General features: G+C 35.0%; 1 protein-coding gene across 4 annotated transcripts in view; it reads left to right on the top strand.

Annotated features, from left to right (window-relative positions):
• Positions 1 to 18,089, top strand: part of LOC121315940 (glycerophosphocholine phosphodiesterase GPCPD1-like) — a 34,331-nt gene extending 16,242 nt beyond the window's left edge. The window contains exons 5-20 of one of the 4 annotated variants that reach the window (XM_041250560.1): positions 177 to 252; positions 1,237 to 1,278; positions 1,532 to 1,655; positions 1,752 to 2,004; positions 2,272 to 2,434; positions 4,319 to 4,451; positions 4,968 to 5,022; positions 6,533 to 6,625; positions 7,027 to 7,104; positions 8,483 to 8,522; positions 9,258 to 9,307; positions 10,036 to 10,101; positions 10,694 to 10,830; positions 11,083 to 11,218; positions 15,696 to 15,856; positions 16,373 to 17,353. In XM_041250560.1, coding sequence (XP_041106494.1) covers positions 177 to 252; positions 1,237 to 1,278; positions 1,532 to 1,655; positions 1,752 to 2,004; positions 2,272 to 2,434; positions 4,319 to 4,451; positions 4,968 to 5,022; positions 6,533 to 6,625; positions 7,027 to 7,104; positions 8,483 to 8,522; positions 9,258 to 9,307; positions 10,036 to 10,101; positions 10,694 to 10,830; positions 11,083 to 11,218; positions 15,696 to 15,856; positions 16,373 to 16,403 — 1,638 coding nt within the window. In that variant the 3' untranslated portion in view covers positions 16,404 to 17,353. Of the gene's footprint in view, positions 1 to 176; positions 253 to 1,236; positions 1,279 to 1,531; positions 1,656 to 1,751; positions 2,005 to 2,271; positions 2,435 to 4,318; positions 4,452 to 4,967; positions 5,023 to 6,532; positions 6,626 to 7,026; positions 7,105 to 8,482; positions 8,523 to 9,257; positions 9,308 to 10,035; positions 10,102 to 10,693; positions 10,831 to 11,082; positions 11,219 to 12,420; positions 12,468 to 15,695; positions 15,857 to 16,372 lie in introns of those variants that run through there. The other 3 variants (XM_041250561.1, XM_041250557.1, XM_041250559.1) reach the window with 3 other exon arrangements.
• Positions 18,090 to 19,527: the final 1,438 nt, after the last annotated feature.

Genomic DNA, 19,527 nt, shown 5'->3' on the forward strand with positions numbered 1-19,527 from the left:
TTTTCGTCGCAACGATTGAAGTACAAACATCTGAATTGTTTGATTTAATGCAATTTTCAGGTCTCCACCTATCTCGGCTCACCACATTATTTGTGAATACATTAGTTCAAATTATTTTGTTTGGATACTATATTATACTAAAATGCTTTGATTAATATTTAACGTTGGAATTGCAGAATGCAGGTGGTCCATGTCCAGTCATAGTCAATAAGTGGGAGACCCATCAACATCCACGAGCATTGAATCCTTCAGGTATAACGATGCACGGTTTTGGTAAAGGTGTGCAATAAACACCTCCTGATTTATTCCTATGTTTAAAACCGGTTCCTCATTAAGTATACCTTTTTAAAGTAAACTAGAAGAAAATGCCTTCCACGTGTTGATGTGGATGCTTTTAAGTTAAATAGTAAATAAAAGATTGGGGAGGAGAGGGACTACCACAAAATATCACTGAATATTCTACAGTTGATCCTTAACCAGTATAACACTCAGTAATTTAAACTGTCGGTTAACAGGACTACTGTGGGAAATACAAAAAAAAAAAAAAAAAAAAAAAACGAATTGTACTGTATTAACTAAAGGGTTTTTTGGTGGGAGGGTTGAATGAAGGTCTGGGTTATTTTTTTATTTTATTTTTGTCTTTGCTCAGCTACAGGCTTCCCTGACCAACAGACAGCTGTTGAGTTTCAGATAAAGGATGTGCACAATGTACCCCTTTCTTATCTCCTTTGTGTATTTTGGGACATTTTAAATATTTTGGGCTTTTACATATTCATAACTGAAGCCATCATTACAAGTAAGAAAAGTAAGTTTAGTGTGTGTCAAGGTAGCAACCTCTTGAGGAGCACTGATTGTTCCAGAGAGTCTGATAAGTCACACCTTAGGTTTCAGAAAAACAAGGGCTTTCGTTATGAAATCTGTAACTAATATTTCAAATCTCAAAAAAATGGTTCTTTTGAGCTTATCTTGTGTTGGGTTGAAAGCTATGTCTTAAGTAATTCTAAAATGTGAAGCAACCTTATCTGCATTTTATTCAAAAAACGTTGCCAAAGTTTATGTGAAACTTTAGTTTAAAAGGGTTAGCTTTGCCACTCGTGAAATGTCCTTTTGACATTTTTTGAATTTTTACCATAACATATTGTTAGAGTATGTTCTTTATGTTGATGCAACCTTTATAGATTTTCTTTGTTTGTTTCCTAAACTGACTCTTCTAATACCTGTATTTGTTCATTCTAGAACCAGAGCTGTTTGTTGATGATGGCGAGTTTGGTTTTTGTAGTAAGTAATTTTAGTCTTGGTCACAATTCATTGTTTTATAGAACTTGCAGGATTCAGAATTGTTTGTGTAGGCTATTCCTTTTAATATCTAATTGGTACAGAACTACAGCTAAATAAAAATAGGTCATTTTTTTATTCTGCTTCCTTATTACAAAGTTAGTCGTATAATGTTTCTTTTGGTAATGGGTAATGCTTGTATGATATGTTCTTTGAAGTTGTTAAAGGTGTGTTTTTGTTTTGTTTTGTTTTTAAGATGACATTGAGTGTGTAGATTCAGGATGGTTAACATTTCAGACTGAAGTTCGCCTGCGACTTCATTACTCTGCAAAGCCTCCGGTATCAATTTCAAAAAAGAAGTTTAAGAAATCCAGGTTTAGGTAAGCTTAACCATTTCATATCTTTCCCACTCACAACTGTTTCACTGCTTTGAGTTTGTAAAAATCACACTTGTCAATCTCGCAAAACTACGTTAGGGTGAAGCTGACATTGGAAGGTTGTGAAGAAGAAGACGACGATGATGATGACAATAATACAGAGAAACTTTCTCCTTCCTTCTGGCATAAAATGACAACCACTCTGGGAATCTCTTTAATCAGCAATGATGAGTATAAGTCCCGACACTCCCAGCCGGATTTTGGTTATGCTTTAGAACCCAACCTTTGGACTGAGTACAGCATCCATACCATGGATCCAGATAACTTGGAATTGACATTTGAGTTTTTTGAGGTACATGTTTCTTGTATCTTAAATTTGTGTTCTTGCATATTTTCAGAAATCAGTTTATTAACTAATAAATACACTGGGATTGCTGATATTTGTTAATCATGGTATTTTTTAAAAAGTTCCAAACAATTTTGATTAAAACCGTTAATATTTTTAGCTTCAAGAGCAAATGAGTTATATTGCCGCTGACTTGATTTAGTGATTTTTAATGTGAATTCTTGATTCGAAATGTTACCGGTTGAGCAGTACATTTTGCTTTTTGATTTTCAGGAAGATTTGAGTGAGGCAGTAGTTCAGGGAGATGCAATGCCGGGCCATGTGGGAACTGCTTGCTTGTTATCTTCGACTTTTGTAGACACTGGTAAAAACACTGGATTTGTCACACTTCCCATCATGGGCAGGAACTCCAGACAGACAATTGGAAAAGTGAGAGGTATAATTCTTACAGTTGGCATTTTTCCCAAACCACTGCATAATGTAAATACACACATTTTTTAAAATAGTACAAGCCACTGGTTTGAATATTTCCAAAAATAATTCTCTTACAGCAAAGTTGGGTTAGCAAACATGGTAAAAGTAAAATTCTATTTAAAGAAAGCATGTATATGCTTAAGCTTTAGAACCTTTTTTTATTTTGCCGTCTGACTGATACTGAGTTGACATGACCTAAAAAATTCACACCTTTTCATTTCCTTTACTGTTACAGATATTTTTGCACGTCAACAAAGTCTTACAGACAAGAGATGTAGCAAATGAGAAAGCTCTTTGTGTTGTGACAAATTGAACAAATCGGCCAAATTAAAAACTAAATGGCATCTAATTGGATCAGTTTTTTAATTTCAAAAGGTGCAGAGTCAAAAATTAAGAGAACTTTTATATTAGTAAATCACTAGCCTTTCACTTCTGAAGGCCTGGGTTTCAGTCTATGTCAGGTAATGAATGAAATGAGTGTGGTGGTCTCTCCTTAGCCCTCCAGTGCACATCAGTCGCATCACAAAACCAAAACACAGGTGGCAGCTTGAGAGACTATATTCATGTGATGGGTATCCTTAACCCACTGCAGACTGGGAATTCTATGTTTGTGAGGGCTGACTGACATGACTTAACTTTAGGGCATGTATCAGACCAAATATCTACTTAAAGTATACAGTAATATACATTTCTAAAAAGCTGTTCTGCAGATGACTAAATAAATAATGTTTTCATTCTATGATCAAGTACACCCTACATTAGCCTAGTTTGAATGTGAAACAAAAGTTAAAAATTACACCTGAAAAATTATTAATTTATAGAAATGTCCCCATACATGTAATTTACTGATCTCCTACTTAAAATATGTAAAGTTATCAGTGGTAGCCACAAACCACAGGAACTAGAATCTAAAATATATTTTTTAATATCGTGTATGGTCTTGATTTTACACAATTGTTTGATGTGCCCATTTTTACCTTTTTGCGATGCGATCGGCAGGTTTTTAGATTATTATGCAAGTTAATGTATGTGTATCCTAAAACATAGTGTTATACCTTTTTGAAAAGCTGAATGTTTGTTGAACCTGAAAATACTAAGGATTGTACTCTGACATTAAGTACAATCAAAATTTAACAAGTTATTTTTTTTTTAATTACTTTAAAAATATTTAATTCATAACAAATGTCAACAGTGTACTTATTTACATACATATGTTAGAATATGAATGTCTGAGTAACAGACATTCATGACTCTCCGCGCACCCTCAGAGGGGCGCGCCCCACACTGCACACCACTGGTCTATGGTAATCTTGAGTAAACATTGTAACCATAGACACTGAAAAGCTGCACCGTGTCCAAAAACTTGATTGGTTAGGGACTTCAGTGAAATACATTTTGATTGGTTTGTCATGCCTGAAGTTTGTCACACAGATATTTCACTACAGTGCTTATAACATTTTGGGTGATTTTTTAATATGCTGTCATGTAATTCTTTGTACTTGTTGAACGCATTTTGTCACTGAATCGCTCGGCAGAAAAAAAAAAAACCTTGCTCAAAAATAAAATAAAGGGGGCTCCTGAGTGGCGCATCCAGTAAAGGCTCTTTGCGTGGCGTGCAGGATTCACCTTATAGCCTGGAGATCGCGATTCGGGTCCTGGCTATTCCACTGCCGGCCATGGACGGGAGTTCCCAGGGGGCGGCGCACAATTGGCCGAGCCCCTTTCTTCGGGGTGGGGAGGGCTTAGGTCGGCCGGGGGTCAGCATTGTGTGCCATCGATCGAAACAATAATGGCTCATCTGCAAGGGGTTAATTGTGAAATCTGCTTTTCTTTTGTTCTCTTCTAGTTGACTACATTGTAATAAGACCAATTGAAGGCCATATATGCGATATGAGTACTTCATTTACCAAGTACTGGAAAAAACGAACTGCTTTGGATGTGGGTCATAGGGGAGCAGGAAGCTCCTCACATATGGAGAGGTATTTCCTTAGATGTATGGTTAATTAACTAACAACTACGTCTATAAAATACTTCCTGTAATTAGAAATAGTTGAAGCATAACTTCATAGAAGCTAACCTTGGTAGGTGACTTGGATTTCTCAGTGGAAATGTTTGACTAGCATCGGTTCTTGGCTACCGGTTTGATAAATTACAACCATTAATACTGTTTTCTCTGCACCCCTTATTTTGCAAGTGAGCATTTTCTTCATTTTCAAGAGCATTCCTCTTAAGCTATAACACTATGGATGAGCCTTAAAATTTAATTGGTCTACATTAAGTCCCTCATTCTGTCAAGTAAACACTTTTCACAGGCTTTGGCATCTTGCTCTATTAAAAGTGTGGGTCTGGTGTATGATAGTTAATTATTTCCACTGAAATGAGAAGTCAAGCTAAAAGCTAACAGTTTTTGTAGACAATGTCTAAGACGCTCACAGTGCAATATGAAAGGAGGTATGCATGTGCTTTAATACACTTATTTGTTTGGTTTTCTTTAGATATGCTAAAGTCAGGGAGAATACAATTGCTTCCTTCAAAAGTGCCGCAAATCATGTGAGTATCTACTGTAGACGGTTTGTGTGGGAAATATTAATACATTTTCTTATATATATATATATATATATATATATATATATATATATAATATATATATATATATATAATATAATATATATATATATAACATATATTAGGATAATTAGGATACAAGTTTTGTTATTGCGATGAAGAAAGCTTGTATGAGTTGGCAATCATCTGTATACTAGTATATTTTATAAGCCATTTAAGCTGGCAATTTCATATTTTGAGTTTTGTGAATAAAACGGCACCCTTCACTTTGACCTAAAATCGAAGGTGGCCGGCATGTTGAATATACACAACCCAGCCTCATTTATTTAACATTTCCAGTGTACCTGTGCTAATAATTTTGGTGGGGTTTCTGATGAACTAGTAATTTGGGTTTCCATGTAGTTTTCTTTTAGGGAGAGAAATGATCTTTCCAATTGCAAATAACATAATTAATAGTAAAATACATGAGGGTATATTTAGATTTGGCCTTACACCACTACTGATATCATGCAGCTTTCTTAAACTGTGTTTCCACAAAGCTTTTAGGTTGTGTTGAAGAATTGCAAGTGCAGCCTACCTCATTTGACCACCAAAAAATGTAAAAGAAAAGCATTAGAAACAAAACAAAAGTCCAGACATAGCATTACACTGGTCGTTAAGCCTGGTGCAGTCGGTAGCCTGCAGCAATAATACAGGAGACCACGGGCACAAATTCCCAGCTATACTAATTTAATACATTTTGGGGTACAGTCTTGACTTTTTGTCCTTGTTAGGCACTCATGATAAATGCTACTTGAAGCTAGTGTACAATAAAATACATTTTATTGCTAAGGGATAGAATAGTGTATACTTAAGGTAATCTGCTATCCGATGACCAAACATGAAGATAACAAAAGTGTAAAGGGTGAAAAAAATATCTTTGCTTTGCAAAGGGCTTCCTTTTATTTGTAATAGTTTCAGTATTTTCTTTTATGACCTTGCTTATAAAACAACTAAGCCTATGAAGCACTATCATTTTGAGTCAAATGGCAATAATTTGAGATGTTGAATAAATGGTGTCACATTAAAAACCCCTCGATCACTGTGCTTATTTTGCCTGTTTGGTTAAAGAGGTTTGCCAGGGCTACTTCCAGCAGATCACTGTTCTTAATAAAGAATCGTTTGGTATGGCCTTTAGTATACAGTTGTGTGAGGTTACGTCACAAACAGGATCTTCACTTCTGAAGTGTCGAACATATGATACGGCTTTTGAACGTGTTGTCATGCAAAAAAGCTTTTGGTCAATGTGCGCATCTTTTTAGTGTGATGCGATTTGCCCACCCATTTAAGCCATACCATGGTTTGGACGCATACTTCCTATAGCGTGAGAAATGTGTGTGATGTGTGTGCTACGTCACATTCTCATGATAACGGAGAGAGAATTTAATTTTTAAACTGCATGGAAACCCTGTCCTCTTCTCTTTTTTTTTTTGTTAAACTTTCTGTTTTCTTGTAGGGTGCTGCTTTTGTGGAGTTTGATGTGCACCTTTCCAAAGACAGTGTTCCAATTGTGTACCATGACCTTACCTGTTGCATATCCATGAAAAAGGTAACCTAGGTTTCCATGTAAGAAAATTGCTGATTAAATTTGCAATTAAATTGATCGATTGGGCCAAAAAAGTGCTTGGTTTGTAAACTTGTGAATTAACAAATTAAACCAATGAATGTAGTAGTACTTGAGGTTGCTATTACATTTCAGGGTTACTTGGCCAAGCGTAATTCACTGCTCAAGGGAAAAGTTTCATTGGTGTTCCAGTCAAGTTGCTGGAACATTTTACATTGAATGACGGGGCTTGCTGAAATAGCAAAAGGTAGATAATAATTTCCAAAATTATTGAAATGATCTTGTATAATCTAACTTGTAATCTGCATGCTGTCTCTAATTATGTTTGCATAGATAATACTTTGACTACATATGTAATCTAATCCAGTTCATGTCCTTGTTTTTAGAAACATAACAACGATTCTTTAGAATTATTTGAAATCCCTGTGAAGGATCTTACATTTGACCAGCTCCAGTTATTAAAGGTAAGTCCTGTATAAGAATATAGTGGAGACACCAGTACATCCATACGTTGCGTTAGAAGACTAGATCTTCAATATTGCTCACTAGTAGCGAGTTGGTATACCGGTTTTGTGGTTTACCATGGTTTAGGTACATTATGGTATTGACATCATTCTTGTTATGCTACACCACAGATATCGTAATTATGGTATGTAGTGGTTTAAGTCCTAATTTGAACAACCTATTTTTATACAACATCCTGTACAAAACATGTCTGAGGTAATACTCGGCTTTCTTACCTAATGTCATCAGTAAAAACAAAAATAGCTTTGTATGCAGGTAGATTATCACAGCTAAAACATAAGTGTAGTGCAACTCACCAGAGACCAAGTAAAAATAGAACAAGCACTGCAAAGACCTGAAGAAATGTTATAAAATGTTTAATAACTTTGGAAGTTTACTTGTGCAGTGCCACGTGACTGGTAGACATAAATCCATCAACATATTCAAATGTGTTTTTTTTTTTATACATATTTGAGCCCTGTGCCAAAGATAATAACTGCTTAAATAAAAACCTGTATTAGTAGTTTGTTTATATGTATCTTGATGGGAAAGGGTCAATCTTAATAAGAGTAATACATGCTGTGGCAGTATAACATGTATTTTACAACTTTAGGGTGTTCTTTTTAAAGTTCTAAAATTCAGATTGTCTATAAAAAAAAAAAAAAAAAAAAAACAGTGTAAGTTAATTGCAGCTAGTGTGATTTTGTAAAATTCATATTTTTTGTGCTATGTTTGGGAATTACTAAAATTAGTAGTTCACAGTATTTCTTCATTTCTACCAAGCCTTAATTCTATAACTTCCATGATGCATATAATGATATTAAGGTTTTTTTTTTGACAATGTTATACCAGCCAACCCCTATTGCTTACCCAAATGACTCTTTTACGATTAAATATATTAATTGCATTATAATATAATATCTATATATAGTATATATATATAATATATACATATATATATATATATGTATAATTAACCATTTTTTAATGTGAATGTTGGTTGCGGTGAGCTACTTTTTCATGGTAACTTACACTTTCCTCTTTCATTCTTTGCAGAGGATGTGTGTTCATTAACTTTTTTACACATGTGATGGGCAATATCTAATTTATTTATTTATTTATTTATTTATTTGGTGGTTAGTTGAGGTCTGTGTACTTTTATTTAAAAAATGTTGGCATTTATTGGTACATGAAGTGTTTTCTCACACTGTATTTGTCTTTGTTTTGCGTGTTTCGTTTCTCTCAGTAAATATCTGTTAAACCTACGTTTCTAGTTTTAAAACAACAAGGTTAAAAAAAATGCCTGTTGCACAACTACTTGCCATTTTTATTTTGCAGTTGGCTCATGCGACTGCAGTGAATGGGAGTGATCCTGCAGGTACATGCTGATACAGTGTTCCTTGTCAAATGCTTGAGGCAACATTGTTTGACCTGTACAGTTTTTACTAACATTAATATTTTTTATTTTATTTGATTGCCTAACTATTTTTATGCTGCAAGCTAGGGGTGTGCATATTCGAGCAATTCTCTTTTATTGTAATACTATTTTTAAATTCATTGTATTTGGCACACAATGTCCCTAAGGTAGTCCTATTTCGTTGAGTCCAAATTATTTCTTTCTTTCTCATTTTTTGCATACTTTCGCATTTACTGACATTTTGCCCCAAATTAAGCGATAAAAATGTGCGTTCAATTTCCATGCAAATGTGTTAAGTAAACAGATTTGTATTCTATTTACGCCTCCTCGGGTAACATTTTCCCAGTACGTTCAAAGTTTTCTCTTTTTGTAGATACCATTAAAGTGGTTAAACAGAGTTATTTAGGGTTTAGTTGAAACAAATAGTAGTTCAAGTATAATCTTTGCTGTAACAGTTCAGTTGTTAGGGAATCACCTGATCATTTGATGTTCAGAAAGAATAGCATGGGAGTTTGGAGGGTAATTAGGAACTTTTTTTTTTCACAACAATACCTTTTTATTATATGTGAAATAATAATTTCTAACTTTTTTATATTTTTAAAATATTGGGGAGGGTCAAGGAAATTGTAACAAGTTAGCTGTGATATTCCTGCAAGAGGAACTGGAACTGAATTGTCTTTTTTTTCCAAACTTTAGATGAGGAAGAGTATATTGCAGAGCACCAGCCTTTTCCTTCACTTCTACAAGTAAGCAGTAAAAGTGTTATTTAACAAACAAGCTTGAAGATAGATTATCTAAGGTGTACTACATATTCTGTCCTCAATGTATCATTCATTTTGTTTGCTCTGTTAATGATTTAATTAATTTAATACAAGGGCTTTTGCATCAGCAGTGTTAGAGTAAAGGTAAGAGAGTGAGACTAATTTGATTATTAGTCTCACTTTCAACACTTGTGTGAGCTTCCCTATAATAAGCAGATAGCGGTTACTCAACCAGCGAACTACAATGGAGCTGGGGAGTCTCGCATGGGTTTTGGGAAACTAGAAGCATCTAGTAGTGGACTTTAGTGAAGTACCTTGTATGATGAATCATGCCTAGTCAAATGTTTTAAGAATAAAATGACAAACAAAACAAGAATTGGAACGCAAATGCCATGAAAGAAGCATGGGTAATATTCAGTTTGGATGTACCAATTGGAATTAGCAATGACTCCATGCGTTTGCTGTATCAAACAGAACACAAACACGTTTTATTTTAATATTTTATATATTTAACTGTAAATCTCATGCTAAATTCATGTCAACATCTCAAGTTTAGTAACTTAAATATAGGTTTTATTTTAGATTAAAGTGAACCAATCATTGCACTGGTTCAGAAATTTGGTAAATCTTTTATCTATACGGTAAAAAGAAGAAAAAAAAAATCAGGAAAGCAAAATAAATGATTTATTTTTGTTTTGTTTCTTTTTATTAAGATCTTGCAAGCTGTGCCAGAACATGTGGGTTTCAACATTGAAATTAAATGGCTCTGTCAACTAAAAGTAAGTGGTTTCAGTAATAGGGCAGGAGGTATCACTGCTAGGCTATTATGAAGTGCAGCTACTATCTTTATTATTTTTACTGGATAAAATATTGTTTGCTTGAAGTGGCTGGTCTTCGCTGGGGATTCCGAAGGGAGTGTCGCGAGGCAGTGGTGCTCCTGTGTTAGGAAGGCAAAATCATCAGGGTGTTTCTTTTCATCTCGCTACAGCGAACCCGGCTGGCCGTGCACCCAATGAGCTCAAAAGCGGACGCCTGTAGGGCTGGCCTTTGACCTCCAGTGGTCAGTAGCTCTCTGACATCTGCTCTCCAGGAAGCTGGCTCAATCGTGGAATCTTTGTAATTCTACTGTATATTGTATTTTCCAGTATAACCTTCAGTTATCATGAGTTGTGTGGGGAATTGCTGTGGTGAGGGGAAGAAATTATTGGACATTCCAAATTGGGGAGAAAATTGGGGGTAAAATAATTAGAAATAAAAAATGAATAAATAAAATATTTTGTGCTTCAAAGGAATGGGAGAATATATGGTAATATCTTGGGGATATCTAACTGTCTTCTGTCCTGTTTTTTTTTTTTTTTTTTTTTTTAAAAGGATGGTACCTGGGAACGAAACCTGTCAACCTACTTTGACATGAACCTGTTTCTTGACATCATCCTCAAGTGTGTGCTTCAAAATGCAGCAAAGAGAAGAATTGTGTTTTCCTCATTCGATGCAGATATTTGCTCAATGTAAGTAGGTTATTTATTTTTGACTTGCCCTTCAACAATTTTTGGTTAATCAGGCATATCGACATAAAGACAATGTCATGTTTGTTTTTCTAATTTACTTATTTGAGTTCTGTCACTCCTTGAAGATTTGGATAGGGTAGTGGTCAATGGCATTATGCTCCTTAAGGTGAGAGGGTTGTGTAATAATGTGGTGTAGTAGTCTTATTTATATTGTTGTGTTCTTTGTTAAAAATCGTATTTATTCTTTTGCAGGGTTCGTCAAAAGCAGAATAAATACCCTATCCTATTCCTGACCCAAGGCTTCTCTAAAGTCTACCCAGAACTAGTAGATCTCAGGTCTCGAACCACCTCAATTGCAATGAGTTTTGCACAGAGTGAAGACATTTTGGTAAGATAAATTATAAGTAAAATTTTTTTGCAAAGTTTTGTTTTTGTTGATGAGGGAAAAAAGTTACAAGAAATAGATTAGTCTACAATTATTTATTTCAGCAATTTTTTTTTACAAGACTCCAAAAATACTAATTCAAAACTATTCATGCCCTGACAAGGAAAATGAAATGAATAGCAAGTTGAGGCACCTTTAGCAATAATAACCTCTTTTAAACGATTAGGATTTTCTCAATGAGCTTTTGGCACGACTCTTTAGTGATTTTTGACCATTCTTTAACGCAAAATTGTTCCAGTTCATTCAGATTCTGAGGACTTCTCTCGTGCGCAGCCTTCTTCAACTCATACCAAAGATTCTCAATCGGATTTAGATCTGGACTTTGACTAGGCCACTCCAGAACCTTGATTTTTTTTTCTTCTTTAACTTTCTGAAGTAAATTTTAGTATGTACTTTGAATCATTGTTGTGGTGGAATGTCCAGTTGCCCTTTAAACCAAGTTTTGTAGCGGAGGGTTTCAGATGATTGGCCAATATCTTTGAAATTTCTAGCACCTTGTAGACAATATTGTCCTTGCATCAAAGGGTATGGATACTGCTAAACAAATTGCTGAAATAAATAATTGTAGACAGCTATTTATTGTAACTTTTTTTTCCTCATCCACAAAAGCAAAACTTTTGCTACAAAAGATTTTTCCTAAAATGTGACCGTCCCACAAAATCAGTCGCATGTCACCAACATTCCTTTTGTTACAGAGGCGAAAATAGAAAAAATGGTGTCCCTGAACAATTTTTGGTTTTCGTGTTATTTTGATAGTTTGAAGTCTAAGCTATAACATGGTAACAGCTATATATGTCAGACAGCTTTTAAACCTTTATTTTTAAGCGTTTTTGTAACACATACACATTTCAGTCAAGTGCTTTTCGTGTGAGAACTCTTTTAATTATGTCTAATTTAAAGTGAAGCAGGCGTTCATTCAAAGCCACGCACCACTTCAAGTTATACATCCCCTGAAAGCTTAAAGTCTGATCTTTCAACATAACGCCATCTGCAGGTCAGATTTCACATTACTCGCCGACCAGATGACGTTTTTAATAGCTTGTTGCAAAGGCAACTTGAAGCGTGTTACTACCATGTGACCAAGCAGCGGCCTTTGATTTGTTAAGCACACCCTTCTGACGTTCACACTTTCATCCTTCCGACAGACTCGGTGATGCTTGAAGTTGAAAAACATTGAGGAATTCTATTCACGGTAGTTTTTCTATTTTGATATTTTTTTTGTATTATTATTATTAACACTAGAACTGCCAGATTTTTGAACTACCTAACTATATGAGTGCATATACAGAACAACTACAAACAGTGAAAAAATATAATAAAATACACATTTCAAAAGAAACGGATATGTACATATACCCGTGTACAGGTGTAAACAGGTATATGTACACACAAGACTACAAAACCAAAATCATTGTTTCTAATACTACATAAAAAGAAAATATAACACTAATTCCAGTATGACGGCTGCATTGTACTCTATGGAGGAGCGTACGCATCTGCCAGCTGACTGCAACGGAATGCAGCCTGCCATATTCCAATCAAAATGACTACTTTCAAGATTAAATAGTTCCTTCTGATATATTCCCAGTTGCATTTGTGGAAGAAAACAAAGGATTGATTTCTCCCAGGTACATTGAAAAATAAGCATAGGCTTTTACTGAGTTGGCATCTTGACGAATCCATAATCATAGCAATCTCTGTCTCGTAGTCAGTCTACAAACAAAGAAAGGCTTGAAATAAAAATTTAAAAAACATGTGCTAGGAGGAGGAGGAGGCGTATCTTGTTTGGTGCATTTACAAAAAAAAAAAAAATAGAATTTCTTACGTTATAGTAAAAAAGACATATTGTAATGCATGGGTCACATTGACCCATGTGGAGATTCTAGGTAGAACTGTTTCTAACTTTATCATTTTTGCGATTCTGGCTATCAAACGCCGTCAGGATATTTAATTAATATATTTAGGAAAAGTCAAAAACGGACATACAATTTACAGTGGAAGAGTTATTAACATTTTAAATGCAAAATGGGTCAAACTGACCCGCATGGCGGTTCTAGTGTTAATAATCATTTACAGAGATTAGGCTACATTAAATGAGAATATTCCTGCAATCGCGGTCACTAGATTTTATGCTTTTAATGTGTTGTTATTATTATACCTTTAGCTAGCTACAGAGCTATAATTATTTTAATTTCTTCGCTGACGCCCTTACCCAGGGCGACTCGCACAGTTGTTATTTATGAAGTGTTCATTTATAGTTAAAATAATCACAGTACTTCACATTAAATAAGAATGTCAAATCGAGAGTGAATTTTCTAGCAATGCGCTTAAATCTTGGAAAGTTACATTTATCTGAAGCTGCAGAGAGTGGCATTCTCTGAATCTGATTGAGGATTATTTTGTGTCCAAAATTGCAAATCGGAGGACACCGTTACCAGTTCATCTGGGGTTAGACAAGTGTGATTCAGCAGAGGAAGAAAACTTAATGAGGTGACTAAAACAAAGGAAGAGGTTTGTAAACACAGATGACGTGAGGGAAGAAATAATAATTTAGAAAAGTAGGCTTCTGGAATACATTATGTAGGCTTATTATACTATTTATTTCATTTTTTTTTTTTTTTTAAAGTAACTTTTTTTGTTTTGTATTGATTTGTTATCGTGGAGTCCCAATAGGGTGACCAGATAGCAAGAGTGAAAAATCGAGACACTCAGTTGGTGAGGGGAGGAAAAAAGCCTTGTGAACTACTGCACAACGCAAGCAACACAGACTACGTATCTTTCTTTTTTTTTATTCCTTCGCTTTCATGTGTGCATTGCACTTAGGCAAAAACACAAATTTAGAGAAATATCATTTTTAAAAAAATACTCCAAAGCAGTTTAGGCTGGTTTATACTTCCGACTGCGACCCAATTTTGGGTCTCAGTCAGTGTCTCCGACGGTCAGAATGACATCATCCGCACTGCCGCGAGGTGCTTCTTTTTTGAAAAGTTGTACGGCCTTTTCTTGTGTGTCTGCGACAGCACAATGCAAAGGATCAGATGACGTTGAAAAAATCCAACATTTGTCCAGTGGTCGCAAGCCAGAGAAATGTGATAGAGCAAATTTTTGAGGAACCCAATAAACCTGAACAACAGAACAGGATTTTAAACATGCCTCTAAACTGAATGAAATTAAAGTGTAACTTTCTTGTTTACTGTTCAGATGACAACAATGTTTTAATCAGCCTATCAATATGTCTGTACTGGCTTTTGTGTGACCTGTACTGTACGTAGCAGATGGGACAAAGTCAGTGCTGCATTGTTTTGGTTTAGGTTGCTAAAATCTAGTTTTCACTATTAGACGTAAAATACCAAAAATGGACGACAAAGCAAAACAAGCAAAGTATATTTCGGCTGAAGATGGTGTCATTTCCCAAATAAACTGTACATGTAGAAGGAGGTAATTGTTTTTAACATCTTGTAATGTGACTTAAGGAAAACACGATCAATCGCTATAACTTCAGAATCTAAAACAAACAACAGCTTTCAGAAAACAAACTGGAAAGTCAGCGCAGACAAAAAAGTATTCCTGTGTTGGTTGTGCCGAAGTTAAATCAGCACTACAGGTACAATCAAGCACAGCTATCTTGGTTCAGACAGCCTGCTGTTTACTTTGTAAACACTTGTTAGAATTTTAGACCTGAATAGGCACATTTTTGTTTGTTTTGACTCGGTACTGATACAGTAAATTCCTGGATGGGACAAATAACACGACAACGAACGTGCTGCATATATTGCCTTTATTAAAAAGTCCCAGATACCTTTTTGGGTAACCAAGTTTTGGGACTGTTTCTAATTGATGTCCACATCTGTATAACTTGGCAATTATTTTTTTAGTTTGCACCGTACCGAGGGAGTTGCAGGTTTAGACTCTGTGTGTTTAATAAGTTTTACCAGTCAGACTAAAGTACAAACTATTATTATTATCTGTAAAGGACTTTTTTTTTTTTTTTTTTTAATACAGAATATTGATCCTGCAAATGTTTGAATTAACGTGATACTGTACTTGAAATAGTCAGTTTGGTGTGAACATAACTAGCTGTATCTTTCTATATACAGTAAGCAGGATAGATTAGCAGTTTGGATTTTACCACTGTTTGAATAGACTGCAAAACAATAGTATAATGTTAATCAAAACAGACCATTATCATACCCCTGACACTATCATTTTTTTTTTTCATATTACGTCACTGTTTTTATAGATTTATTTATGTATAGGACTTATGATTGTACCACTGTACTTTAAGAATTTAACTGATACATGTTTAATAAATTAAACAGAATCTAACACTCCTATATATAGTATAACACCCGCTTGCCTCTTGCACTGGTACAGTTTACTGTTGAATCTGTTCTTAGTTATGTATGTGTCTTTCTTTCAGGGAATAAATGTGCACACAGAGGATTTGCTGAGAAACCTTGACTATATAAAGGAGGTCAAATCAAAAGGTTTAGTCCTTTTCTGCTGGGGCGATGATAACAATGACCATGAAAACAGGAGAAAGCTCAAAGAATATGGAGTCGATGGATTGGTATATGACAGGTAACCTGTTTTTTTCTTACAAATATTTCTACATGGAAATCAGTTGTATGACCGATTTTTAAATATGTAATAATAATAATAATAATAATAATAATAATAAAGTGATATAAATAAGGATTTTTTTTTTTCCTATTGACTCGTATTCTGTTCTGTGTAGGACATTGCAGTGTGGTGATAATCTGAGAGTGGCATTAACAGGAGTGATATTAAGAGATTTTACTGCATATTTCATTTTTCTGTTTTTGGATTTGGAATAGCATTCTATGGAAAGTTGACTTAACAGTAATAACCCAGTTATACAAAGTTTTATTACTAAATCAGTACTTTTTTTTGTCATGCCAGAACTGTTGGCAGAGCACAAAACAATATTCTTTGTTTGTGCAATACAATATAATATATATATATATATATATATATATATATATATATATATATATATATATATATATATATATATATATATATATATATATTTATTGTATTTGTTTTTTTCAGAAGTGAATTTTTTTTTTTCAGAAGTGAATTTTTTGGTGCCAAATTTCATTGACTCAAACTCTTCAGATAAGCAGCAATATTTTCCAGGTTCCGGGAATGTTCCACTGTATGATTTGCCTGATTTGCCATGTTTACGTTTTGTACACGTCCTACAAAACTGTCCTGGACATGATGTGGAGATTGACTAGTCATTAAACTAAGGATTAAACAACAGTATTCACTTTTATCTTGTCAGAACATTTGTTTGTGATAGATTGTATTTCTGGAAATGGACAAGAAGTGTTTAAGTCAAGGGTCAGACTGATTGAAGAGACCTCATGAATACATAAAAAAATAAATAAATAAATAAATTCTGAAACCATGTGACTAGTCAACTTCGCCATCATATCAGTAAATATATTTAGTCTACTAAAATGGTTGTATATCCATAAAGTATTAAATAACTTTAAATACTGAATATATAGAGAAATAAACAGAAACGTTCATGTGACCCTGATAAAAAAAAAATAAAAAAATTACTTTTGTTTTTTTGTATGTCTGAGTTGTTCAGAACCAGAAAAGAAAATAAACAGCAGTTTTATGGTTAGTCTTGTTTAACTGCTGATTGAAGTTTGGCTGGGATAGTTGCATATATAAACAGTAAAACAAAAGCATGGCCACAACAATAATCTTATAAATGAAGGGCAAAGAAGACATTTTAAAGTAATAGTTCCAAAACTAACCCCATATATTTGTTCCTGAACATGAATTATAGTCTGAACAACTATGTATAAATATAACGTATACATGTTGGCTCACTGGTTTTATGCTGAGCATGTTTACTTGATTCATGTTTTGCATTTTCTGAAAAAGTATTTTTGAATATATTCACAAGGGTATTTCACGCATTTCATTTCTTGCATTGCCAGGATCTGCGATGCTCAGCCTGAGCAGCCTAACATCTTCAAAGTGGAAGAGCTAGAAGGTCTTAAGAATAGCATACCAGCAGAAACCCTGAAAAGCTGTGCCACTTCCAGTATTTGTCTGACGTGTTCTTCTGTGTGCTCCTGCAAGGACTCGTTTCTGCATCGTTTTTAAAACGTATTCAATGTAAACAACTCCCCCCCCCTCCTTTTTTTTTTGTGTGTGTACATTAACAATGTGTTCACACAAATTCCCCAGCATTTCAATTCCTTAAAATATCTAATTTATTTATTTTAAGTGACATTGCTGTTTTCAGTTGATAATGAGTTTGTTAGTTTTGTCAGGAGTTAACACAAAAAATATATGGGGGGTAGAAATTGAAAGGAAAAAGAACTTGTTTAACATTCTCCCAACTTAAGTATTTAAGTGTACTGTATATACCAAAACTTCTGGTTTTGAATTTTGTTAAATGAAGGTTAAACATTGTGTTGTTTTTTTTTTAACAAATTATCTTACTAGTTTTTTTAACATCACCTGCAGTGTTGTGCTAAAATTAAATCACAAGCTGGAAATTAAACACAATGCTGAGCAGGATAATGCTGAATGTGTTTATAAAAGGAAATGAATGTATTTTAAAACCTTGGATCACTCTCATTTAAATAACTGAGAAATAAAGTCTTATTTACTGTACTGTATATATTAAAGTGCAAAAAGTACCATTTTGTTGTATGCATTCAGAAACCATACAATGCATTTTGTTATACATCTGTATATAGAGCAATGTGATTGCCTGTGTGTGTAACCTGATTAAAAATTAAATGAATTACTAATATCAGGCATTTTACTTATTGTCACATTCATGCACTTCTTTTTTTCTTTAGTAGAATCAGGGGAGGCAAACAAGAGGACAAATAGATTGCATAAACTCCTATAGTGCGTTTCTGTACGGGTTTACACATTTTCACATACCCAGACAACAGTTAATCAAGAATAATCACACAGACTCAGGTATTCATAGTTTAACGAATCAGAGAATATACACTGAACAAAAATATAAACGCAACATGCAACAATACATGCAACAATTTCAAAGATTTTACTGAGTTACAGTTCATATAAGGAAATCAATCAATTGAAATAAATTCATTAGGCCCTAATCTGGATTTCACATGTCTAGGAATACAGATATGCATCTGTTGGTCACAGATACCTTAAAAAAAAAAAAAAAAAAGAAATGGTAGGGGCGTGGATCAGAAAATCAGTCACTATCTGGTGTGACCACCTCATGCAGCGCGACACATCTCTTTCACATAGAGTTGATCAGGCTGTTGATTGTAGCCTGTGGAATGTTGTCCCACTCCTCTTCAATGTGGGAAGTTGCTGGATATTGGCGGGAAATGGAACACGCTGTCGTACACGTCAATCCAGAGCATCCCAAACGTGCTCAGTGGGTGACATGTCTGGTGAGTATGCAGGCCATGGAAGAACTGGGATATTTTCAGCTTCCAGGAATTGCGTACAGATCCTTGCGACATGGGGCCATGCATTGAAACATGAGGTGATGGCGGCGGATGAATGGCACGACAGTGGGCGTCAGGATCTCATCACGGTATCTCTGCATTCAAATTGCCATCGATAAAATGCAATTGTGTTTGTTGTCCATAGCTTATGCCTGCCCATACCATAAACCCACCGCCACCATGGGGCGCTCTGTTCACAACGTTGACATCAGCAAACAGCTTGCCCACACGATGCCATACATGCTGTCTGCCATCTGCCCTGTACAGTTGAAACTGGGATTCATCTGTGAAGAGCACACTTCTCCAGCGTGCCAGTGGCCATCAAAGGTGAGCATTTGCCCACTGAAGTCGGTTATGACAGCAAACTGCAGTCAGGTCAAGACCCTGGTGAGGACATTGAACACGCAGATGAGCTTCCCCGAGACGGTTTCTGACCATTTGTGCAGAAATTCTTTGGTTGTGCAACCCCACAGTTTCATCAGCTGTCCAGGTGGCTGGTTTCAGATTATCCCGCAGGTGAAGAAGCCAGATGTGGAGGTCCTGGGCTGGCGTTGTTACACGTGGTCTGCGGTTGTGAGGCTGGTTGGACGTACTGCCAAATTCTCTAAAACAACATTGGACACAGCTTATGGTAGAGAAATGAACATTCAGTTCTCTGGCAACAGCTCTGGTGGACATTCCTGCAGTCAGCATGCCAATTGCACACTCCCTCAAAACTTGAGACATCTGTGGCATTGTGTTGTGTAACAAAAG

Source organism: Polyodon spathula, chromosome 5 (genome assembly GCF_017654505.1).
Source record: "Polyodon spathula isolate WHYD16114869_AA chromosome 5, ASM1765450v1, whole genome shotgun sequence".
Classification (NCBI taxonomy): domain Eukaryota; kingdom Metazoa; phylum Chordata; class Actinopteri; order Acipenseriformes; family Polyodontidae; genus Polyodon; species Polyodon spathula.